The sequence below is a fragment of the Elephas maximus genome, chromosome 2 (assembly GCF_024166365.1).
Source record: "Elephas maximus indicus isolate mEleMax1 chromosome 2, mEleMax1 primary haplotype, whole genome shotgun sequence".
NCBI lineage: Eukaryota > Metazoa > Chordata > Mammalia > Proboscidea > Elephantidae > Elephas > Elephas maximus.
In genome coordinates, this window is record NC_064820.1 from 134,704,227 (window position 1) to 134,731,019 (window position 26,793).

Below are 26,793 nucleotides of genomic sequence, written 5' to 3' on the forward strand. Positions count from 1 at the left end.
CCATCTGGTGCAGCTAAGCAGCAGCGGTTCTGCATACACCTCCAGGACCAAACAGGAGCAACATCAGACCTGAGAAAGTGCAAGCTCCCAAACCACCACGTGTGTACCATAACATATCCCACACCAAAGGTTCGCAGCTGGGGAGCAGTCCCTTCTCCTCATCCATTCCCCTCCCCACTACGACACTCGTCTAGTAGCATTCACCACTGCCACGCTCCCTACCCCTAACCCAGGAACTCACTGCCAGGTTCAGAGACACCCACCCCTTCACCCAGCCACTGCCTTAGGAGGTCCACAGACTTGCAGCATCCTTCACCTCCACCGATCACCTGTACCAGTAGCTTGCTGGCCATCCTGACATGGCACGCCCTCGTTAGGACAAAACAGACAAGATTTCCACCTGAAGCCCATTTTCACCTGCAGCATCCAAGTGGGAGCTACATATTTGTGACATTCAACACCATCCTGCCTCCTAAGAAGGGGCCTCAACCACCCACGCCAGAGACCTGGCAGTACCACCTACTCCGTATAGCTGCCCATGACAGGGGCCTGAGAATTAGTGGCACCCCACAATCCTTCCAGGCGATGGCACCAAGCACCTAAGGACTAGCTGCAGTACCTGCACAAACACACTACATGCTCTAGCAGTCAGGTGCATGTCCTCTAACCAGGCACCTGGAGGCAGCTGACAGCCCACTGCCTTGCCCTCCACATCACCCCCACTACTACCAGAGACACGTGCCTGCTCCAAATACCCCCACGCAACCCTGTCCGCCCAAGACTGTATGTGGTTGTCTCTGTACCATGCTCTCAGTGACTGACCTGTGCCCTGACCAAACGGCAAGCAGTGGAGCACACACACACAATACCCAACCAGATGACCTGGGAGAACACTTCCTGTACTCACGGCCAGGTAACCAGCAGGACAGATTCATCACCTCACCAAAAACACCACCTACATCCTCAGCACCCCTGCAAAAACAGTGAACATGCACCTAGTAGCTGCTCTGGCAACTTGGAGAGAGTAGGTGAGAGTTTCAACAAGGCCAGAATAACAAATAGAGTAGCACACATGCCCAGCCTATTTGCACATATCAAAACAAAACAAAGAAATTCAGGATACAGTAAACACAAATACAATAAATAAATGTAATAACCTTTTGATGCCTCAGAGACAACAGTCAACATTGAATCACATAAAGCAGGACAAGGCAACTCCAACAAGCAACTAAAATAAAGAACCAGAAACTCTTCCAGAGGAAGAAGAGGCAATGGAACTACCTGATAAAGAATTCAAAAGACTAATATATACAGCTCTCCAAGATATCAGAAAGGAGATCAGACAAAATGCAGACCAAGTCATGGAACACACAGAAAAAGCAACAGAAGAATTCAGTAAAACAACACAACGACAAAACAAAAGAATAAAAAGATTGCTAGGAATCTTAAAAAGAGCAACCAGAAATCCAAAAGATTAACAGTAAAATTTAGAATCAGACAACTCAATAAAAAGACAGAGGAGTAGGAAGGAGACAATGGAAGTAAGAATTAATGAGACTAAAGATAAATCCCTTGACATCATTTGTTTGAGGAAAAATCAGAAAAAAATAATGAAGAAAGCCTGAGAATTATGTGAGATACTATCAAGAAGAAAAAACCTATGAATGATCAGAGTACCAGAACTGGGGGGGGGGGGGGGGTGGGGAATAACAGAAAATACAGAGAGAACTGCTAAAGATTTGCCTGCAGAAAACTTTCCTAACATCATGAAAGATGAGAAGATATCTATCCAAAAAGTTCAAAGCACCCCATACAGGGCAGACCCCAAAAGAAAAGTCACCAAGGCATATCATAATCAGACTTGCCAAAACCAAAGGCAGAGAAAGAATCTTGACAGTAGCTAGGGATAAATGAAAAGTCAACTACAGAAGTGAACCAATAAAACTAGACTCTGATTACTCAGCAGAAACCATGAAGGCAAGAAGGTAATGGGATGACTATATATAAAGCCTTGAAGGAAAAAAAATTGCCAAGCAAGAATTACATATCCAGCAAAGTAGTCTCACAAATACAATGGTGAAATTAGGTCATTTCCAGATAAACAGAAATTAAGGGAATTTGTAAAAATCAGACCAAAATTACAAGAAATACTGAAGAGAGTCCTCTGATCAGAGAAGCAATATCACACAACAATCCAAGACACAGGACATACCAACCAGTTACCAACCCAGACAGGGAATTCACAAAAACAAATCAAAGCTAAAAGACTGAAAATAGGGAGCCAGAGATGTCAATATGCAAATGATGACATCAAAACAAAAAAGAAGGAATAAATGGTGTAATCAAAGAGCCTGCATACGGAGAGGAAATTAAGGCAATATCAAGAAATAAAAGATCAGTTAAAACTTAGAAAAATAAAGGTAAATTTCAAGGTAACTACAAAGGAAGCTAACAAACCTACACCCATCAAAAATAAAAAGAAGAAAACATAAAGACTCAGCAGCCACAAAATCAACAACAGTGAAGGAGATGAAAATACATAAAAAGAACTCAGCACAGAAAACTAAGCAGAACAACGAAACTGTCAATGCCACAAAAAAAAATCAAAATAACAGCAATAAACTCATACCTATCAATAACTGCACTGACTGTAAGTGGCCTAAATGCACCACCAGTAAAGACACAAAGAGAGGCAGAATGGATTAAAAAAAAAAACACAACCCAGCTATACACTGTCTACCAGAGACACATCTTAGACACAAAGACATAAACTAAAACTCAAAGGATGGGAGAAAAAATGTATCAAGCAAAAGACCACCAAAAAAGAGGAGTAGCAATATTAACCTCCGATAGACTTTAAAACAAAATCTATCATAAAAGATAAGAAGGACACTACATAATGATTAAAGGGTCGATACCCCAGGAGGACATAATCATAATAAATATACATACACCCAACAACAGGGCTCCAAAATTCATAAAACGAACTCTTAACAGCGTTGAAAACAAATACACCATTCCATAATAATAGTAGGAGACTTCAACACACCACTTTCAGTGAAGCACAGAACATCTGGAAAGAAACTAAATAATGATAGAGAAGATCTAAATGCCACAATCAACCAACTTGACCTCATAGACATATAGAGAACACACCACCCCACAGCAGCAAAGAATACATTATTTTCCAGCACACATGGAACGTTCTCCAGAATAGACAACATTTTAAGCCACAAAGCAAGTCTTAACAAAATCCAAACATCGAAATATCTTCTCGGGTCATAATGCCATAAAGTAGAAATCAATAAACGGAAACAGCAAGGAAAAAAATCAAAGACATGAAAACTGACCAACACTTTGCTTAAAAACTACTGGGTAATAGAACAGATCGAGGATGGAAAAAAAAAAATCATAGAATCAAATGAGAATGAAAACATATCTTACCAAAACCTTTGGAATGCACCAAAAACAGTGATTAGAGGTCAACTTATAGCAATAAATGAAGACATCAAAAGAGGCCCAAAATAAAAATATTTATCCTACAACTCAAACAAATCGAAAGAGAGCAGCAAAAAAAAGCCCTCAGGCACCAGAAGAAAGGAAATAAAAATTAAAGCAAAAATAAACGACATAGAGAACAGAAAAAGAATCAACAAGACTAAAAGTGGGTCCTTTGAAAAGTTCATGGAAATCAACCACTGGCCAAACTGACAAAAGAAAAACAAAGAAGCAAATAACCTGAATAAGAAATGAGATGGGTGATATTACAATAGACCCAACTGAAATAAAAAGGATTATAACAGAATGCTACGAAAAATTGTACTCCAACTAATTTGAAAACCTAGAGCAAATGGACAAATTTCTAAAAACACATTACCTACCTAAACACACACAAGCTGAGGTAGAAAAACTAAACAAACCCATAACAAAAAGAGATTAAAGACGTAATTTAAAAAAAACCTCCCAACCAAGAAAAAGCCCTGGCCCAGATGGCTTCACTGCAGAATTCTACCCAACTTTTAGATAAGAGCTAACACCAATACTACTGAAGGTATTTCAGAGCATAGAAAAGGAAGGAATACTTCCAAACGCATCCTATGAAGCCAGCATAACTCTGATACCAAAGTCAGGCAAAGACACCACAAAAAAAGACTACAGACCAGTATCTCTCATGAACATAGATGCAAAAATTCTCAACAAATTCTAGCCAGTACAATTCAATGGCATATCAAAAAAATAATACATCGTGACCAAGTGGGATTCATACTAGGTATGCAGGGATGTTTCAACATTAGAAAATCAATCAATGAGGAAAAGAATCACATGATCATATCAATCAATGCAGATAAGGCATGTGACAAAGTCCAACACCCATTTCTGATAAAATTCCGAGGAAAATAGGAAGAGAAAGGAAATTTCTCTACATAATAAAGGGCATTTATACAAAACCAACAGTCAACATCAATCTAAACAGAGAGAGGCTGAAAGCATTCCTCTAGACAACAGGAACCAAGCAAATATCCCCTTCATCACCATTCTTATTCAACATCATGCTGGAAGTCCTAGCTAGAGCAATAAGCAAGAAAAACAAAGGGAATCCAAAGGAGTAAAACTATTCCTATACAGATGACATGTAATACAACGAAAACCATAAGTAAAACACAAGAAAACTACTGGAACCAATAAAAGATTTCAGCAAAATACCAGGAAACAACATTAACATATAAAAATCACTTGGATTCATTCTGTACTGACAAAGATAACTTCAAAAAGGAAATCACCAAGTCAATTACCATTTACAATAGCCCCAAAAAGATAAAGTAGTTAGGGATAAATCTGACCAGGGACATAAAAGACCCATGCAAAGAAAATTACAAAACACTACTACAAGAAACCAAAAGAGATCTACATAAGTGGAAAAACATACCTTGCTCATGGATAGGAAGACTTAACATCGTGGAAACGTCAATTCTACCCAAAGAGATCTACAGATACAATGCAACCCTAATCTAAATTCCAAAAGCATTCTTTAACAAGATGAAGAAACAAAATCACCAACTTTATACGGAAAGGGAAGAGGCCCTGAATAAGTAAAGTATTACTGAAGAACAAAGTGGGAGGCCTCACACTACATGATTTTAGAACTTATTATACAGCCACGGTAGTCAAAACAGCCTAATGCTAGTGTAACAACAGACACATAGACCAATGGAACAGAATCTAGAACACAGACATAAATCCATCCACCTATGAGCAGCTGATATTTAACAAAGGCCTCATGTCCATTAAATGAGGAAAAAAAACAGTCTCTTAAGAAATGGTGCTGGCATGACTTGATGTCCATCTGTAAATAAATGAAACAAGATCTACACCTCACACCATACACAAAAACTAACTCCATATGATCAAAGACCTAAATATAAAATCTAAAATGATAATGACCATGGAAGAAAGAATGGGGACAATGCTAGAGGCCCTAACACATGGCATAAATGGTACACAAACCATATCTAGCAATGCAAACACCAGAAGAGAAACTAGATAACTGGGAGCTTGTAAAAATTAAACATTTATGCTCATCAAAAGATTTCACAAAAAAATAATAAAAAGAGAACCTACAGACCGGGAAAAAAATTTGGCTACGATATCCAACAAGGGTCTAATCTCTAAACTCTACAAGATACTGCAAAACCTCAATAACAAAGAGTCAAACAATCCAATTTAAAAATAAGCAAAGGATATGAACAGTCATTTCACCAAAGAAGACATTCGGGCAGTCAACAGACACATGAGGAAATGTTCAAGACCACTGGCCATTAGAGAGATGCAAACCAAAATTACAATGACATACCATTTCACCCAGACAATACTGGCACTAATCCAGAAATAAAATAAATGTTGGAGAGGTTCTGGGGAGATTGGAACTCTTACAAACTGCTCGTGGGAATGTAAAGTAGCACAAGCATTTTAGAAAACAATATGGTGTTTCCTTAAAAAGCTAGAAATAGAAATACTATATAATACAGCAATCCCACTCCTGGGAATATACGTTAGAGAAATAAGAGCCATATGCATACCTGCGTTCACTGCAGCGCTATTCACGATAGCAAAGAGATGGAAACAACCAAGGTACCCATCAACAGATGAATGCATAAACGAATTATGGCACATATACACAATGGAATACTACGCAATGATAAAGAACGATGATGAATCCACAAAACAGAACATGGATGAATCTGGAGGGCATTACGATGAGTGAAGTAAGTCAGTCAGTCACAAAAGGGCAAATATTGTATGAGACCACTATTATAAGAACTCAAGAAAAGTTTACACACAGAGGGAAGGAGAAGGGAAATCACTAACTAGATAGTAGACGAGTGTCAACTTCGGTGAAGGGAAAGGCAACACACAATACAAGAAAAGTCAGCACAACAAGACCAAAGCAAAAGCACAGAAGTTTCCTAGACACATCTAAACACTTTGAGGGATCAAGTAGCTGGGGCTGAGGCTGGGGACTACAGTCTTGGGGGACATCTAGGTCATTTGGTATAACACAGTTCATAAAGAATGTTTCACACCCCACTTTGGTGAGTAGTGTATGGAGTCTTAAAAGATTGCAAGCGGCCACCTAAGACACATTTATTGGTCCCTTCCCATCTGGAGCAAGGGAGAATGAAGAACACCAAAGACACAAGGAAAATATTAGCCCAAAGGACTAAAGGACCACATGAATCAGAGACTCCACCAACCTGAGACCTCAGTGTTACCCAGCTACCACCAATGACAGCTCTGACAGGAATCACAACAGAGGTCCCATAAAGAATGGGAGAAAAATGTAGAACAAAATTCAAAGTCGTGGAAAAAACACCAGATTTAGTGGTCTGACAGAGCCTGGAAGAGTCCCTGACACTGGCCCCTGGACACTCTGCTAACTTCAGACAAATATTAGACAGGCCTATAAAGCAAAATAACAACACATGAGGAATGTGCTTGTTAGTTCAATCAAATACAGGAGACCAAATCGGCAACTCCTGCCCAAAAGCAAGAAGAGAAGGCAGGAAGGCACAGGAGCTGGACGAACTGACACAGGAACCCAGGGTGGAAAGGCAGGCTGTGTTGTCACATTGTGGGGATTGCGATCAATGTCACAAAACAACATGTGCATAAATTTTTGAATGAGAAATTAACTTGAGCTGTGAGCTTTCACCTAAAGCACTATAAAATTTTTTTTTAATTATGCACAATGCATCATGAAGGAAGAGAAAAATGGAAAATACAAAAGATTAGAGACCCATATAATACAGTTACAGAGTCTAATACACATTTGATAAGGGTCTTAGAGAGAAAAGTGGGCAGAAGTAATATCTGAAGTAATAATCAATTCAAGAATTTATAAAGGACAACAAATCACAGATTTAAGAGAAATGTGAATTCCAAACAAGATAACTAAAAATAAATTTAGCTAGACACATGATAGTGAAACTATGATCAACTACAAAGAATTCAGATAAAGGAACTATTAAAATCTGTTTAGAAATGTCATTAATCATTACCCCAGCTGCCACAGAACTCATAGTGACCTCATGTGTGTCACAGTAGAACTGTGCTCCACAGGGTTTTCAATGGCTGATTTTTCAGAAGTAGATTATCAGGCCTTTCTTCTGAGGCACATCTGGGTGGACTTCACCCTCCAACCTTTTGGTTAGCAGCCAAGCACATTAACTATTTGCACCATTCTGAAACTCCCCTTAATCACTCCAAAACCCACTGCCATCAACTGAATTCCAATTCATAGGGAGATGCAAATCAAAACCACAATAAGATATTACCTCACTACCACAAGAATAGCTATCATTTAAAAAAAAAACGGAAAATAACAGGTGTTGGTGAGAAAGTGGAAAACCCTCCTCCACTGCTGAATGTAAACAGTACAGCCACCGTGGAAAACAGTTTGGTGGTTCCTCTAAAAGTTAAACATAGAACTACCATATGACCCAGCAATCCAAATCCTAGGTATATACCTGAAAGAAGGCAGGAACAAAAATAGAAACCTGTATACCAGTGTTCATTGCAGCAATATTCACAATAGGCAAAAGGTTGAAACAATCTAAATGTTCATCAACAGATGAATGGATAAACAAAATATAGTACATGCATATCATGAAATATTACTCAGCCATAACCAGAAATAGTCCTGATGCATGCCACAACAAAAATGAACCTTGAAAATATTACAGTGAATGAAACAAGTCAGTCACAGAAAGACAAATATTATATGACATCATTTATATGAAATATGCAAATGTATAGAGGCCAAAGTTTATTAGCAGTTACCAGAAATGGGAAGAAGGGAAAAAGGGGGCGTCATTGCTCAGGAGGCACTGAGTTTTTGTTAATGTTGGTGGAAGAATTTGGAATAGGATAGTGGTAATGGTTGCACAACATGTAAACATAATCAATGTCACTGAATTACACAAGTAAAAAGTGTCAAACTGGCAAATATTTTATTATATTTTACCACAATTTTTTAAAAATCCAATTAGAACAATTATAACCCTAAGAATTATTATATGAGAAAACAATTCAGCTTAGTTCTTGAGAGGCAGGACAGTACAGTAGTTAAGAGCATATACACTGAATTCGATTGTACTAGGTTCAAATCCTGACTCTACTACTTACTAGCTGTGTGACTTTCAAAAAGCTACTTAACCTTTCTGTATTTCAGTTGCCTCATCTGTAAAACAGGGATAAAAAAAATTGTATTTTTCTCAAAGTATATATATAGTACCTAAAATAGTACTTTCCACATCCAAAAAACTAAACCCATTGCTGTCAAGTCAATTCTGACTCATAGCAACCCTACAGGAGAGGTAACACTGGCCATGGGTTTCCAAGGCTGTAATCTCTGCGGAAGCAGACTGCCACATCTTTCTCCCATGGGGTGGCTGGTGAGTTCAGGCTGGTGAGTTCAACCTGCTGAGCTCTGGGTTAGCGGCCAAGCGCTTAACCACTGCGCCACAAGGGCTCCTTACTTTCCACATAGTGAGTGCTATATTACCTATGCTCCTTCAGTGAACTATCTAAAAGTACATAAACTTAAGATACAATAAAAGATGCCCACTTACGCAATCACAAGTGAAATTAAATACATCATTTACTCAATAATATTGCCTAGGTAAAAACAGAAACTCAGATCTAACTTAGCTTAGTCAGTTCAAATTGACTCCAGTACTTTACTAGCAGTAAAATTTTATTATACTACCATATAACAAAATCTCCCTACCTCATGATAACATTTTAATTATTCGTGGACAACAGGTTGTTATATAAGCATAAATAACGATAAATGAGGGTAATGACTAAGGTCAGATTAACAAAATATCCTGAAACAAAACAACTGTCTAAACTAGGGGTAACATTATTAAATGAATGTAAAAGTCTTTATAAAAGATAGCAAAGCCGAAAGCAGTCATAAAATCCACTCCCTGAACACCATGTTATCAAATAACACTTTCATTTGTACCATGGTACAAAAATCAGACAGCACGGACGTCACGGAAACATAATATTTTCAAGTGATTACTTTTATGGCAGGTTCTGAACAAAATTTTATGTTATTCGTTGCAAAAAGGTACAACAGATACAAACAAAAACATATAAAGAAACTACAAACTACCAAACTATGCTCCAACACAGTTCATGTGAAAATTTTTCTGACATCCCAATATAGCCTTTGGGACTGATATGAGGAGAATAGAACTGCATACTACGCTTCAATCTCAAAATGCTAGGGACATAGATCCAAAAATATTCCCAGTTCCTCCAAAGAACACCGGAAAAACCATGATAATTATATGTAGTGCTGATCATTGTGCTTTTAAAAGGCAAATCAGAACAGGAAAAAAAGTGGGAGGGAAGGAAAAGAGGAGAAAATTAAAGGGATAGAGTGATAGGGCACAAAGATAAGATGAAAAAAGTGATACATATGTATACATAAAAAAGAAGGCTAAAACATGCCATGACAAATGTTTACTAAGGCAGCAATGGTATGGACAGAATAAATAAGTTCCAAAACTGAAAATAATAGGACCCAAGGGTACCATTTAATTACTGAAGCAGACAAGATGTGGTCAGCCTAGAGCAATGGCTCTTGCCTTGACACAATGGTTTATTTGCCTAAACATACCAGATAAATATCATTCACACGCAAGACATACTCCCAGAAGTTGCTCACTATAGGCTGCTGCATCAGTAACACAGAAGATGGGCTTTACCACACTGTGCACCACTCCCTTCCCCAATACCCAAACTATATTCTAGACCACTGGCCTAAAAACACAGAAAAAGGAAGAGTTCCAAAGAAATGACAGTCAGCAGTGCCCATTCAAATACTGCCCAGTCCCTGCATTCTGGGCCCTTCCTATAGTGAGTCACACAAACTAACTTTCCTTATCCTGATACCACGCTCACAAAAGAACTTGGTAATTTTAATTTGGCTTTCCATGTAGATTAGCCTACAGAAAGAAAACGTGCTGTTTATACCAATTTCAGCATTCTAGACCTATAATACTAAAATACCTTATTATAAATTATTAGAAATTAACCCTTTGTAAATATTTATACCTCTGAGAAAGAGGTAACCTAGGTGAGATGACCTAACTAGATATTGTGTCATAAAGCCAAGGTCCAGACCTTAAAACCATGGTGAACTCAACTAGATAAATAATAGTCCAAAGTCTAATGTCAGCCAGCCAGTCTTTCCTGGTGGCACCACGATCTCACCATGCATCTTCATTTCCCAGGGAAAATAAACTACATTGGTTGCAGTGAAGCTTGGTCTATACTCACAAAAATATTTAAAATCAAGTAATGCAATTTTTCCATCTCATTCCAAGTTTTTCTATATCCTTCCATTTGCCTCTTCCTTCAATGGATTAACTAATGTTTAATCATAATAATCTCACATTGTCCTGATAACAGGTTATAATGGCAGAGTCAAGGTTGAAAAGGACAGACAGACTGGGAAAACCAAACCCTGCTTAACCTCAGGGAAAACTAGCTGGCAAGCCAGATAGAAAAGTTGTACCAGAAGAAAGAAAGTTATATTTTATGGAAACAACTTCCAGATCCCAACTCTTCCAAAAGAGGTATCTCTGTCTTACAGCTGCCTTACCAGGCATATTTAGGATTTTAGAATAGTCCCATAAGAGTTTGCTTCCCCTTCTATCCCCTATCTACATCAAGCATTTTTGAATCCCTAAAGGTCAAGCCATAGCCAGCTTTATCACCTATGAAGTATCAACAGTAAAACAGATTTTGGAAGCTACTTGAAAATATGTTTTCAAAGAGTATAATCCTGAATGTAAATGCTTGGATCAAGAAAGAGAAATCTTGCTTTCTAATTTTTATCTAACTAAAAATGAAAATATGCTAGCTTCCCTAAATTAAAAACGGTGCCAAAATTCAAAAACTCACTATACAATGTCACCAAGGCAAAAGGACTGAGTTGTCATATATTTAAGGGACCGGATGACGTGATGAGCTTAATAACAAAAGATCAGCTATGTGCATCACTTTTTCTCTTCAAATAAACAGCCAAGTTATAAGTAACATGAAAATAAAAGATAATTAAAATATAAGTTAATAATTAAGGAAGTAACAAGAAAATAAGAAAAGTAAGAAACATGAACTTACCAGCTTAATTGCCACATATTCATTCGTGTATAAATTTTTCCCTTGGGGGGGGAAAAAGAAAGAATGTCAGATTCTGCCAGTAATTATTTTTTAAAGATACATTATGTGAAACTACAAGGTCAAAAAGGCAAAAAAAAAAAAAAAAAAAAAAAGCACTGGTTTTCCCTTTTAACTAACAAAAATCTCAATGACAAGAAAATATTTAAAGTTATGATCAACTCAATGACTGGCTGAGTATTCCATCTGGATTTAAAGTCACAAATGATACTTTAATCTGCTTACAAAAATGCAGAGATTCTGATTTTGTTGGAATAATGTATACAACTTAGAAAACTATGTCAAATACACGCTAAATTCAAAACCAGAACTGGTGTATGAACACAGGAATATAAGACTCTTCTCCCCAAGCAGCACTTCATTGTAAATTATTATTAGAACTCATTATTTAATCTTCTAAATATAGCAAATACATAGAAAAAAAACCTGGAACACATTTAAAATAAGAAACTATTATTCACTAATTGATAAAGTAGCTAAGTACTTTAAGGGAAAAGGGGGATTATTAGTGCCTCATCTCATGACCAAATTAAATTCCTGATATTTTAAACTTAAATATAAACTATAAAACAAGAAAAAATATCAGCCAAATATATAGAGCCCTTTCTGAGCATAAAGACAATAAAATAAGAAAAAAAGAAGACCAAGAAGATTCTATATAGATTTGACTGCAGAAAAAATTTTAAGCTTCTGTATGTGGAAAAAATTTACCATATACAAAAAACAGCTAAACGACAAACCACAACAGAGATTTAGCACACCTACTACATAAAGACGTCAAATCAATTACAACAGTCTTTGGCACCAACAAACTGAAAATGATCTAGAAAATTTCAATGAGAATTCCAATCTACAGCCCAAGTAGAATATTATGTCGAATTTTGGAATCAATAAATATATTAAGGTAATCTGACATATAAAAGAAATTTATGTATATCTTTACAATTAAAAAGAATTTAAATAAAAGAAACAGCAACCTGTGACTTCTGAATTTCCAATATTTTTTCAATAAATTTATATTACTCTCATAATAACCTGTTTGAGTACAAATGGCCTTGGCTGCATTGGCTACGAAACACATAACAGGCAATCATCAACTTTTACACATTATTTTCCAGCATAATACCCTCAGTCTCCTTTTATACAGCAGCTGATAAATGGCAGTAGGACATCCAGGCAACATTTCATATTAGATGTGTTGTCATCTTTGAATAGTAGTGTTTGTTCATATGCATATTGTGATACATTCCTCAACTTTCCATGTATTTTGTAGAAATTAGTGAAAAAATTCATATTAATGCTAACTAGTGTGCTGTTGCCGTTAGGTGTGGTTCAGTCGACTCCAACTCACAGGGACCACGTGTACAACAAAATAAAACACCATCCAGTCCTGTGCTACCTTCACAATCATTGCTATGTTTGCGCCCACTGTTGAAGCTACTATGTCAATCCATCTCATTGAGGGTCGTCTTCTTTTTCACTGACCCTTTACTTTACCAAGCATGATGTCCTTCTCCAAGGACCAGTACCTCCTCACAACATGTTCAAAGTTGATAAGACAAAGTCTCGTCATCTTCATTTCCCAGGGGCATTCTGGCTGAACTTCCTCCAAGACAGATTTGTTCGTTCTTCTGGCAGTCCATGGTATATTCAATATTCTTCCCCAACACCATAATTCAAAGGCATCAGTTCTTCTTCAGTCCTCCTTATTCATTGCCCAGCTTTCTCACACTTATAAGGCAACTGAAAATACCATGACTGGGGTCAAGCACACCTTAGTCCTCAAAGTGATATCTTCACTTTTTAACACTTTAAAGAGGTCTTTTACAGAAGATTTGCCCGATGTAATGCGTCATTTGATTTCCTGACTGCTGCTTTCATGAGCGCTGACTGTGGATCCAAGTAAAATGAAATCCTTGATAACATCGATGTTTTCTGCATTTATCGCCATATTGCTTATTGGTCCAGTTGTGAGGATTTCTGTTTTCTTTATGCTGAAGTGTAATCCATACGTAAGGCTGTACTCTTTGATCTTCATCAGTAAGTATTTCAAGTCCTCTTCACTTTCACCAAGCAAGGTTCTATCATCTGCATATTGCAGATTGTTAATGAGTCTTCTTCCAATCCTAATGCCACATTCTTCTTTATATACTCCAGCATCTCAGATTATCTGCTCAGCCTATGGATTGAATAAATATGGCAAAAGGATACAACTCTGACACACATCTTTCCTGATTTTAAACCACGCAGTATTCCCTTGTTCTATTCAAACGATCGCTCCTAGGTCTGTGTACAGGTTCCTTGTGAGCACAATTAAGTGTTCTGGAATTCCTATTCTTTGCAATGTTATCCTTAATTTGTTATGATCACACAGTCGAATACCTTTGCATAGTCAAAGAACACAGTAAACATCTTTCTGGAAATTCTCTGCTTTCAGCCAAGATCCATCTGATACCAGCAATGATATCCCTCATTCCATGTCCTCTTCTGAATCCAGCTTGAACTTCTGGAAGTTCTCTGTCAATGTACAGCTACAACCATTTTTTAATTATCTTCAGGAAAATTTTACTCGTGTGATATTCATGATACTGTTCAATAATGTCCAGGTTCTGTTGGTTCACCTTTCCTGGGACTGGCACAAATAAGGATCTCTTTCAATCAGTTGGCCAGGTAGCTATCTTCAAAATTTCTTGGCATAGTGCAGTGAGCGCTTCCAGCACTTCATCTGTTTGTTAAAACATCTCAATCGGTATTCCCTCAATTCCTGGAGCTTTGTTTTTCACCAGTGCCTTCAACAGCAGCTTGAACTTCTTCTTTCAGTATCATCGATTCTTGGTCATATGCTACCTTCTGAAATGGCTGAATGCCTAACAATTCTTTTTTTACAGTGACTCTGTATATTCCTTCCATCTTCTTTTGATGCTTCCTGCTCCATTCAATATTTTGCCCATAGAATCCTTCATTATTGCAACTCATGGCCTGAATTTTTTCTTCAGTTCTTTCAGCTTGAGAAATGCCGAGCATGTTTTTCCTTTTGGTTTTTTAACTCCAGGTCTTTACACATTTCATTATAATACTTCGTCTACTCAAGCCACCCTTTGAAATCTTCTGTTCACCTCTTTTTACTTCATTTCTTCTTTTCGCTTTAGCTATTCTGCGTTCAAGAGCAAGTTTCAGAGTCTCTTCTAACATCCATTTTGGTCTTTTCTTTCATTCCTGTCTTTTTAATGACCTTTTACTTTCTTCATGTATGATATCCTTCCACACTCATCTGGTCTTCAGTCATTAGTGTGCAATGCATCAAATCTATCCTTGAGATGTCTCTAAATTCAGGTCGTACTTTGGCTCTCATGGACTTGTTCTAATTTTCTTCAGCTTCAACTTGAACTTGAACATAAGCAATTGATGGTCTGTTTCACAGTCTGCCCATGGCCTTGTTCTGACTCATATTAAACTTCTCCATCATCTCTTTCTACAGATGTAGTCGATTTGATTCCCGTGTATTCCACCTGGCAAGGTCCACAAGTGTAATCGTCATTTATATTGTTGAAAAAGGTATTTGTAATGAATAGTCACTGGTCTTGCAAAACTCTATCATGCAGTCTTTGTCATCATTTCTATCACCAAGGCCATATTTTCCAGCTACCAAGCCTTGTTTGTTTCCAACTTTAATGTTTCAATCAGCAGTAATTATCAATGTTATCTCGATGGTATGTGTGATCAATTTCAGACTGCAAAAATCTTCAGTTTCTTCATCTTTGCCATTAGTGGTTGGTGTAAATTCTAATAATAGTCATATCAACTGGTCTTCCTTATAGGCTTGTGGATATTATCCTATCACTGACAGCACTGTACCTCAGGATAGATCTTGAAATGTTCTTTCTGACGACGAATGTGATGTCATTCCTCTATCTAGCAAGGTCTCATAAACACATTATTGACACATAGATGAAACTCAATAGTAATACCGAAAGTGTTGAACCTTAAGCTGTTTCCAGTTACTGACTAAACTAAGTATAGATATTTTTTTAAAAAATTACAGAATACTTCATATTTTTATAGTCAGTAGTTCAGCATTTAGATTTGCCATCATATACATTCTGAATGTATGAAATTTTAGGTTTCCTCTGGTAAGCTTATAGTGAACAAGTGTTCACAATAAGAAACTTAATCTTGAGAAACTGGTGTCTAACAAAGGAACAATCCTGGTTTTGAGATCAGAGATAGAATTTGTATTTCCTTAAGTCAATAGCATCTATTTGTAACTATTCTGTATATGACATTTATTCAAAAGTACACAAGAGAAAAAAAGCCACAGAACAAGAAGTTAGGTTAAATATCCATGCTATAGAACCAAAATACACCAAATACTTCTCATAGTACTGTTTTTGTTCCTCTTTATATGGCAAAATATCTACTTTTAGATCACAGAAAACTATGTTCTAGTGAAACTGTACATTAAATGTTTATATCAGGACTATTACTTATCCAGCAGTATCCATTTTCCCCCTTTTACAATAAAAGAATGCCCACGTTTTAACATGGCTGCCCAGCTAGAAGCTACATTTCCCAGTCTCTCTTTCAGCTTGGTGTAGCCATGTGAGAAAGTTCTGGATAGGAGTGGATGTGAGATATGTCACTCCCCACTTGATGTGGTCACGTAACTAAATTCTAGATATAAGTGAACATGAAGCATGTCATGTCCCTACTCCCTACTTCTAGAAATGAACACGTACTGTCTTGGTCCTTTTTCTTCTTGTTGATGGCTGGCTGGAAGACGGCAACAACTAGAGCAATCACTGGACACAGAGGGCAAAGCCATATATTGAGGTGCAAAGGTAACCTGACAGCCCTAGTTTCTCTCCCTGTGGTCTGTGTTATGTGAAAGAAAAATAAAATATTTTGCTTAAAACCACTATATTGTGGCATCTCTTTGTTACAGTATCGTAGCCTATTCCTTAGTTATTAAATTTTTCAGATAAGTTTTATAATAATGCTTCAGCTAGAAACAGTAGAAAATCAATAAACTGAAATATGATGAACCCATCAAAATCTGCATATTTATTTGATATATATTGTAAGACATGCAGAATTTTCAACAAAACAATTCTCAGATATAAACAAGATAAGGAGAGTTATGAGCCAATAGGAATAGGAAGAGAATAGACAAAAATAATAGAAGTTATAGCAACTTCTGAGGTATATTTAATAATGTCATAAATTACAAGACTACCTTATTTCTGATATGGCAATTTATAATGCAATATATAACACTCTGTATTTTAGTTAACCGTATTTGCTTTCATTCAGTGCATGCCAAAAACATTTCCTGGGGTTTCTTTCAGTTGACTGTCTAAGCTAGAATTAAGTTTACCAACTTGCAAAATGAGAGCCTTACCACCAATGCATGAAGGTAAAATAAAATTACAAATACACCCATGTTTCACTTCACAATATAAAAAGAGAACACATAAAAATGAAAATAACATTCACTCACATTTAGTTTTAAATTATTGTTTATAATTTTTTTACCAGTTTTTAAAATACTTCACAGCCAATCTTCTTATGTCCAACTCATTTTTTTTAATTACTTTTAAAAGTGGTTTCAACAGCAGGTAATACTGTCTCTCCTTGGGTATTTAAATATGTGGGGGCAGCATTCTGGGTTGTGTGTGGGGGTACAACTCCTGTTTAGTACCCAAGGGGTCTCAAGTTCTATATGCCCTGCAATGCTGTGGGACAATCCTCCACAAAAAAAGAAATACCAAACACCCATTAGAAAATGCCAATAACACTCTTATTGAAAATCACTTACCTATATAACATGTACACCTTTATTCTTTCCCACCAAGTGCTAACTACAAAAAATTTCAGTACCAGGAATCAAAGGTTCAAGATGTACCTATTAATGCAGTTTTAGAGAAAGTACTGTAAGGACCTAAACCAGCTTTGAACAGCACCATTTGTTTATCCAAGTATAGAAAGAATAATGCTTAGAATAACTTTTTCTAAACAGAGAAACCATGTGGAGCCTAAAAAAAGAAGTAAAATTACCCTTTATTTAGCAGCCTAAAAAAAAGGCAGGAAGAGGAATAAGATGACCAAATTAAGTTTACAGTTACATATATACGCATGTATGTTTACACATACACAAAACACATATATGGATTCAGATAAATACATTAATAAATATTAATATATATACAACATGTGCGTGTATCTATATACATCACACACCCACAGAAAGGTAAACTGGATGGATGAATGGATGCATGTACAGCTAAGTTAGTCATCTTCCTGCTTATTCAGACTGCAAAATAAAAGGATGTTTTATTCATTTTTGAGTATTTAACAAATACAGTTTCAGTTTCTAACATACACAGTTTCTCATATTGCCTTGGCAAAAATGGTCCACTAGGTCTATTTTCTGTTGGAAATATATGGAAGCCCTGGTGGCGTAGTGGTTAAGAGATATGACTGCTAACCAAAAGGTCAGTAGTTCAAATCGAGCAGGTGCTCCTTGGAAACTCTATAGGGGCAGTTCTACCCTGTCGTATAGGGTCGCTATCAGTCGGAATCGACTCAAAGGCAGTGGGTTTGGTTTTTGGTTTTATAGAAATATATATGCATATGCATGTATACATATATATTTACAAACCAAAACTAATGCAAAACTAATCGACTCAAAGGCAGTGGGTTTGGTTTTTGGTTTTATAGAAATATATATGCATATGCATGTATACATATATATTTACAAACCAAAACTAATGCACTGCCATCGAGTCGATTCCGACTCATAGCGACCCCATACAACAGGGTAGAACTGCCCCTACTGAGTTTCCAAGGAGCACCTGGCAGGTTCGACCTGCTGACCTCTTGGTTAGCAGCCGCAGCACCTAACCAACCGCCTCCAGGGTTTCCACAGATCTCTATATATGTGGTTATTTTGAAATTAAATATTACAATATGAAACCAATTTTTAATTTAAAAAATGGCTAAAGTACTATAGTTACATACAGAAAGAGACAGAGCAAAAGACACAGTGTATATACACTCATGTGTCACTTAACATCCACAATACATTCTATGAACTTGGACTATATGTGATTTGAATACTGTACGAACACCGTATTACACAGTCTCTGGGTTATGAACATCTGTTACATACAACTATAGCTACAAAACAACTCCCAACCCCCATAAAGCCAAGTATAATAAAAATTCAAGGTACATACAATACTTTGTAATAACGAACGGGCGCTATCTTGCACACAGGAAGCTACTGTGTTCATTACATCCAGTTATATCTGCTATGTTCCATTTTCCGATTGGGATTTCTGAATTTATGGGACCACGGATGTATATGTGGTTGGATGCTACCCAAACAGATGTTTTGTGGTGCATGACTCTGTGTGTGTATAAAATAATACACAGCTGTAGAGCTAATTTATATACAACGTAAATCTAAATAAATATATACATATACATAACGCAGCCCTGGTGGTACAGTGGTTAAGAACTCAGCTACTAACCAAAAGGTCAGCAGTTCAAATTCACCAGCCACTCCCTGGAAACTGAATAGGGCAGTTCTACTCTGTCAAATAGGGTAGCTATGAGTCGGAATCAACTCAATGGCAACAGGTTTGTTTATGTACACACAAAAAAGAATAAGTACCTTGGTATCTTTTTAAAAGAACGATCATTATTTTACTGATATATGCAGGTACAGTGCTGGCTCTTTTATATTACAGTCTCAATTTAACCTTCATAATAACCTAGAAAGTGGAAATAATTCCATTTTACAGCTGAGGACATTAAAGCCCCAAGTGGTTAAGCGACTTAGCGTTTCATGACAGCAGGGACTGTATATTGTTTTTTCCAGTATGCTACCAGTGCCTAATCATGCCTGGTGGTGTAGTGGTTAAAAGCTCACCTGCTAACCAAAAGGCTGGCAGTTTGAATCCACCAGCCACTCCTTGGAAATCCTCTGGGGCAGTTCTACTCTGTCCTATAGGGTCACTATGAGTCAGAATCGACTCGATGGCAGTGGATTTAATCATGCCTGGTACCTGATGAACATGCAAGAAAAACTGGATGGATGGATGCATGGATGATACTGCTCAGGGTTAAACAGTAAACATTCCAATTTCTCTAAGTCCAAAGTCAGAAACACTTTAATAACTTTAAAGTATCTAGCTCAATATCCTCAAAGAATAAAATGTAAAACATTAATCCATTTAAATATTTGCATTCTTGCTAAATGCAGAAGAGTCTGCCAGCCATATCATGTTACAGCTATGTACAAAGTATGTCCTTGCCTTTTACTGACTTGCTTTATTGAAATAATGAAATAACTACACAAAACAATCATAAATAAAGAAGTAACTACCAATTAAGGTGTTTTGCAAGATGAAAAGAAGTATTTGAGTAAATAAACATACAACTGAATTTATTTATAACGGCAAGGTTGGATAAAAGGAAAATTGTGAAGCCATGTTTTGTTCTTTTTACTTTTGAAGTTCCCACTCTGGTCAACCGACCTGTATGCTGACCACTATATATTCACGCCACTCCTCCTCCTTTCATTTTAATGGAAACAGCCACATCTCCACAGCACTAGGAGTTCAAAGACATGGATTTTGGCCCTAAATCTGTCATTAAATTGCTGTGTGACATTTGGCAGGTAACCTTTCCTATCTGAGTTTCAACTGCATTAAATGTAGATAGGAGGTTAAATTAAACCAGTGTTTCCCAAATTTGCCTGATCATAAGAATGTCATTGTTGTTGTTGCTGTTGTTGTGTGCCATCGAGTTGATCTGAACTCATAGCAACCCAATGTGACAGAACAGAACTGGCCCATAGGGTTTCCTAGGCTGTAATCTTTAAGGGAGCAGATCGTCAGGTCTTTTCTCTTGCAGAGGGTTGGTGGGTTCAAGCCACTGCCTTTTCTGTTAGTAGCCGGGCACTTAACCAATGTGCCACTGGGACTCCTTGATTATAAGAATAAGCTGAATCAATAATTCGAGTCCCTTGTTAAAACTAGATTCCTCAGCCCCAATCCAGACACACTGCTGAAGACAGTGAGAGCTAAATTACAAAAATGTAAATTTCATTCATTTTATGCACTTTCAGTAGATTGCCTTGACTTTAAACCACACGTTTCTAAGGTGATAAGTTAGTAAATGTCTTCAAGTCTGAAAAAAACCACCTGAATATCATTCCTAAGATACATACTACAAAGGCTTTACTGCAGTAAAGGGATTTCTGGTAGCTACTAGGGCTGTGTAGGCTTTTTTCATTTACTTCCTTATTTTCTCAGATTTTGGAGGATTAATCTCAAGTAACTAGACATTCCCATACTAGGAAATTCCTTAAAAATAAAAAAACAAGTACACAAGAAGACACATCCAACATCTTTATTCTTTAAAATTACCACAACTAAGCAACTAAACAAGTAAATAACTAAATGATTTTCATTTAAAAAATATCTTCCGTTAAAAAAAAAAAGGTTTCGAGCATAATGTGATAAACAAAATAGTCTTACCTAATCGTAATTCTCCAAAATTGCCACATCCAATTTTTTTTCCAACTCTAAAGTTAGGTCCAACCATTAAAACTCCAGAGGATGAAGATCCAGTTCCTCGAGTGCTGTGCCCCGACCGACCACTAGGCCGTGCCATTCTATCATCTGATTTGTCCTTGTCTTTCTTTTTATTATCCATATCAAGTTTGCGGTACTCCACTTTGAATTCTTTAATCAAGACAAGCACGCTGAAATGGGGTACTGTGAGAACAGGTACATCACTAGGTAACTGTACCAGGTGCGCAATGTTAACATTCAAATTGCAGTAGGTAGTCAATTAACTGGCACATGTTCATCCCATTCGTAAAATGATTTTTCTCAGTTGTCTTTTCAGCAAAACATGTCTTCAGAACGCTCCTTTCAATGTTAGCTGATGCTGATAGAGAGCTAGAATATTAAGAAAAGAAAATTAGTCAACTAAAAAAAATGTTTGGGAAATTAGGTAACAAATTTAGACAATAAATTATTGCTATTTATAGATGCCCACTGAAATCAAGCCACAACACTCTTAAATTACCCTATATTTTCGCACTTTAAAACCAAACAGATCACAAAAATCTAACAAAATAAAGAAAAGAAATTAGATTTAGTTACTTCTAAATAGGTCTGAATTGTGTCCCCACAAAATATGTCTTGGAAACTTAATTCCTATACCTGAGGATACAATCCTATTTGGAAATAGGACTTTCTCTGTTATGTTAATGAGATCATATCAGAGTAGGGTGGGTTCTAAAACTAATCACTTTTGAGTTTAAAAAAGAGATTAGACACAGAGACACACTCACAGATGGGGGGGCGTGTAAGACAGCCACCACATGATGATGATTACAAGCCAAAGAACCAACGAACACACTAGGCTAGCTACAAGGAAGGAACTGACAAGTCCTGATTTGGACTTTTAGTCTTCAGAAATGCGAGAAAATAATTTTCTGACTTTTAAAAGCCACCCACTTGTGGTATTTGTTACAGCAGCACCAGGAAACTAAGACAGGCAAATTTAGCAATCTGGAGAACTATTATCTTTAACCTGTAAGATATGACTGACCTGGCTCCAGAGGGTAGTTAGGATCAGAAGAAGTACCACATTAGCAGTTGGTGTTGGAGAGGGTATTTACAGTTAGATTTACAGTCTGTGTGTGTTGGAGAAGGTATACACACAAAGAAACACCCTTTACAGTCCAAATAGTTTTTTTTGAACTGTCAAATAGTTCATATGAAATTGAAAAGTTAAAGTATCATGTTTCTATATCACCTTAGCAGAGTAATAAAAGTCAAGGTTTCTGAATAACCTTTAATCCTGATGTGAAATATGTTTTTTTATTAAAAATAGATATTTTACTTTTATTGCAAGAGATCTTTTTATCGATGAACCTAAGAATTCCTGACCCAGAATTAATCCTGCATGCAGCTTCAGCTTCACTGGCCTGTTTTTTTCCTCCAGAGTTGCTAATCAACTTTCCTGTTCAAAGAGCACGCAATAGGAAAAGCACTGCCTTATGGTTTTAATGAAAAAGACTCCAGGTTCATGTAAATCTCAAAAAAAATCATGAGTGGAGAGCAAAATTATTAGCAGTCAGGCCACAGACCACCTAGTAATCTCATTACCAGCGGATCTCAGTACAAGAGGGAGGGCAGGGTTCCATCAATCATGTTAAGATTAGCCAATGGTTAGTCTTCTATTTTGCTCCTTCCTCTTCTCTTTATAAGGCTTATTGTAACTAGCCTAATTCCAGATATTTACTTTTTTTTTTTTTTTAGAATCAGAATGGTCTTCCTATAAACATATAAGGTAACTGCTCAGAATAAATTTTGTTTCAATTTCTTTAAGTTTTAGCTATTTTTAACACTGAAAACAGCTAATTTTAGTAAGAATAAGAAAATTTAATACTGTTGTAATAATGCTATTATCATCCCAAGAAGGATTATTTAAGAGGTTCATTATAAAAGCTTTATTCATGTCTGATTTGTGTGAGAAGTTTTAAAATTAATCTTTAAAACAAAAACTACGTAAAGAACAGTGGAAAAGTTGAATATTATTAAATATTAATAAAAATCTAAAGCAAATTTTCTTTTTTAAAAACTGTAAAATTTTAATAAAACATGTGTAACACCAGGTACACAGAAAACATAAAACACTGCTAAGAGAAACTAAAGAGGCACAAATAAATGGCATGTTATTGAATCAAAAATTTTAATATTGTTACTTTGTCCATCCTTCACAAGTTGATATACAGAATCAACACAATCCCAAAGAAAATGTCAACAGGTTTTTTTTTTTTTAATTTGAAAAGCCAGTTCTATAATGTATATGAGAGCTCCCGGAAGTGCAGTGGTTAAAGCACTCAACTGCTAACCAGAAGGTCGGCAGTTTGAAACCACCAGCCACTCCTCAGGAGGAAGATGTGGCAGTCTGATTCCGTAAAGATTTACAGCCCTGGAAACTCTATGGAGTTGCTATGAGTCAGAATCGACTCAACGTTAATGAGTATAATGTACATGGAAATGTAAAGAATCTAGGGTAAACAATCTCCGAAAGAAAAAGTCAGAGGACATACACTACCTGACTGCAGGGACTTACTAAAGAAGTAAATAATTAAGAACGTGTGGAACTAGCATAAAGATAGATATATAGATCAATGGAACCGTAAAGAGAATCCAGACACAGACCTACACGTATCCATTCATTTTTACTAAAGCACCAAGTAAATTGAATAGGCAGTGTTTTTAACAAATAGCACTAGAACAACTGCATACCTGTCTGGTGGAAAAAAATGAACTTGACCCCTACCTCATTCTGTAAACAAAAAAAAAATTCAAAATGGATAACAGATCTACACATAAATGCTAGAATCATAAAGAAGAATATCTGGCAATCTTGCGGTGGGCAAAGACTTCTTAGAAGGCACAAAAAGCCCGAGCCATTAAAAAAAAACAAAAACAAAACTGATAATTAGAACTTCATCAAAGTTAAAAACCTCTGCTTATCAAAAAATAAACAAATGGAGTGCTGAATATCATCACTTATCAAAGAAATAGTAATTAAAAAAACAAAATATTTCATGCCCATTAGAATGGTTAATATTAAAAAACTGGCAATATCAAGTGTTGGCAAGAATGAGGATCAAGTACAACTTACATATTGCTGGTGGGAGTATAAAGCAGCACAACTTTGGAAAAAAGTTTTGACAGTTTATTTTCAGGTAAAATATGCACCTATCAATACCACTCTTAAGTATTTAGGCAAGAAAAATAAAAACATACGCCTACATGTCTTAGGGTTTTCAAGAGAAACAGAACCAGAGATACACATAAAGATTTACTTCAAGAAATTGCTGCACGTGATTCTGAAGACCTGGCCGATACAAAATCCGTAAGTCAGCCAACAGGAGAATTAAAGAATAAGAGTGTTCTGGAAAAATGTCTACACTCTGGAGGCAGAACACATCCTAGGGGAAGTCCCTTTATGTTCCTATGGACTTCAACTGATTGATAGAGGCCCACCCACATTATAAAAGGTAATCTGCTTTACCTGATTTAATCACATATAACTAAGTTATGGAGTACCTGTTGTTGCTAGGAAACCCTGGTGGCATCGCGGTTAAGAGCTAGGGCTGCTAACCAAAAGTCGGCAGTTCAAACCCATCAGGCGCTCCTTGAAAACTATGGGGCAGTTCTATTCTGTCCTATAGGGTCGCTATGAGTCGGAATCAACTCAACGGCAACAGGTTTGGTTTTGGTTTTGTTGTTGTTAGGTGCCATCTGAGTCAGTTCCGACTCATAGTGACCCCACGTACGATAAAACAAAATGCTGCCAGGTCCGACACCATCCTCACGATCGTTGCTGTATTTGAGCACACTGTTGCAGCCACTGCATCAATCCATTTTGTTGAGGGTCTTCCTCAACAATGGAATATCTACGCAGTGCACATGATTAATGCACCTGGTTGCTAACCAAAAAGTTGGAGGTTCAAATCTACCCAGAGGCACCTCAAAACAAAGGCCTGGCAACCTACATCTGAAAAATCAGCCATTGAAAACCCCATGGAGTACAGTTTTACTCTGACACATATAGGGTTGCCATAAGTTAAAATTGACTAGATGGCAACTTTTTTTTTAACTACTTTATATCAGCAGCTACATTAGGGTGTCTTATCAAATAATTGGGTACCACAGTCTCGCCAAGTTAACACATAAAATTAACAATCACATTACACAAAGACTTGTACCAATGTTTATTGCAGCCTTACTCAAAATAAGCAAACATTTGAAACAATCCGAAAACACAAGAAGAATAAATGAACTGTAGTATATTCATACGATAGAATACTATTGTCGTTACGTGGGATTCAGTCGGTTCTGACTCATAGCAACCCTATGTACAACAGAACGAAAACAATGCCCAGTCCTTCATCATCCTCACAATTGTTGCTATGTTTGAACCCACCATTGCAGCCAGGGTGTCAACCCATCTCATTGAGGGTTTTCCTCTTTGTCCATGACCCTCTATTTTAAACAAGCATGATGTTCTTCTCTCCAGGCACTGGTCCCTCCTGATAACATTTCCCAAGTATGTAAGACAAAGTCTCACCATCCTCATTTCTAAGGAGCATTCTGGCAGAACTTCTTCCAAGAAAGATGAGTTTGTTCTTCTGGCAATCCTTGGTATATCCCATATTCTTCACCAACACAATTCAAAGGCATCAATTCTTCTTCAGTCTTCCTTTTTCACCGTCCAGCTTTCACATGCGTATAAGGCAACTGAAAATACCATGGTTTGGGGGGTCAGGTGCACCTTAGTCCTCAAAGTAACATTTTTGCTTGTTAACACTGTAACGATGTCTTTCGCAGCAGATCCGCCCAATGTAATATGTCGTCTGATTTCCTGACTGCTGTTTCCATGGGCGTAAACTGTGGATCCAAGTAAAATGAAAACCTTGACAACTTCAATATTTTCTCCATTTATCGTGATGTTGCTTATTGGTCCAGTTGTGGGATTTCTGTTTTCTTTATACTGAGGTGTAATCTACACTGAATGCTATAGTCTTTGATGTTCACCAGTAAGTGCTTCAAGTCCTCTTCGCTTTCGGCAAGCAAGGCTGTGTCATCCACACAGAATATTACTCAGCAATAATACATGCAATAATATGAATAAATCTCTTAGACGTGAGATTGAGTAAAACAGGTCGGGCACAAATGAATGTAAATTATATGACTCTAGTTATAAAAAGTTCTAGAATTGACAAAACTCGTTTGTGGTGACAGAAATCAGATCAGCAGCTGCCTGGGGCAGTGGGAGATTTGACTAGAAAGGAGCATAAAGAAACTTTCTTAGGAAAAGAAATGTTCAGTTTTTTGATTGGGAGATTACATGAGTATGTACATTTGTCAAAACTCATCAAACTACACTGAATATCTACGCATTCTATTGTATGTAAATTACACTTGTTATAGATTG

General features: G+C 36.8%; 1 protein-coding gene across 6 annotated transcripts in view; it reads right to left on the reverse strand.

Annotated features, from left to right (window-relative positions):
- CSNK1G3 (casein kinase 1 gamma 3) overlaps window positions 1-26,793 on the reverse strand; it is a 153,027-nt gene that overhangs the window by 96,540 nt on the left and 29,694 nt on the right. For all 6 annotated transcript variants that reach the window (XM_049873570.1, XM_049873567.1, XM_049873568.1 and 3 more), the window contains exons 2-3: window positions 21,300-21,725; window positions 11,698-11,738 (exon numbers count right to left, since the gene is read on the reverse strand). In XM_049873570.1, the coding sequence (XP_049729527.1) occupies window positions 11,698-11,738; window positions 21,300-21,477 (219 nt within the window). In that variant the 5' untranslated portion in view covers window positions 21,478-21,725. The remainder of the gene's footprint in view (window positions 1-11,697; window positions 11,739-21,299; window positions 21,726-26,793) is intronic.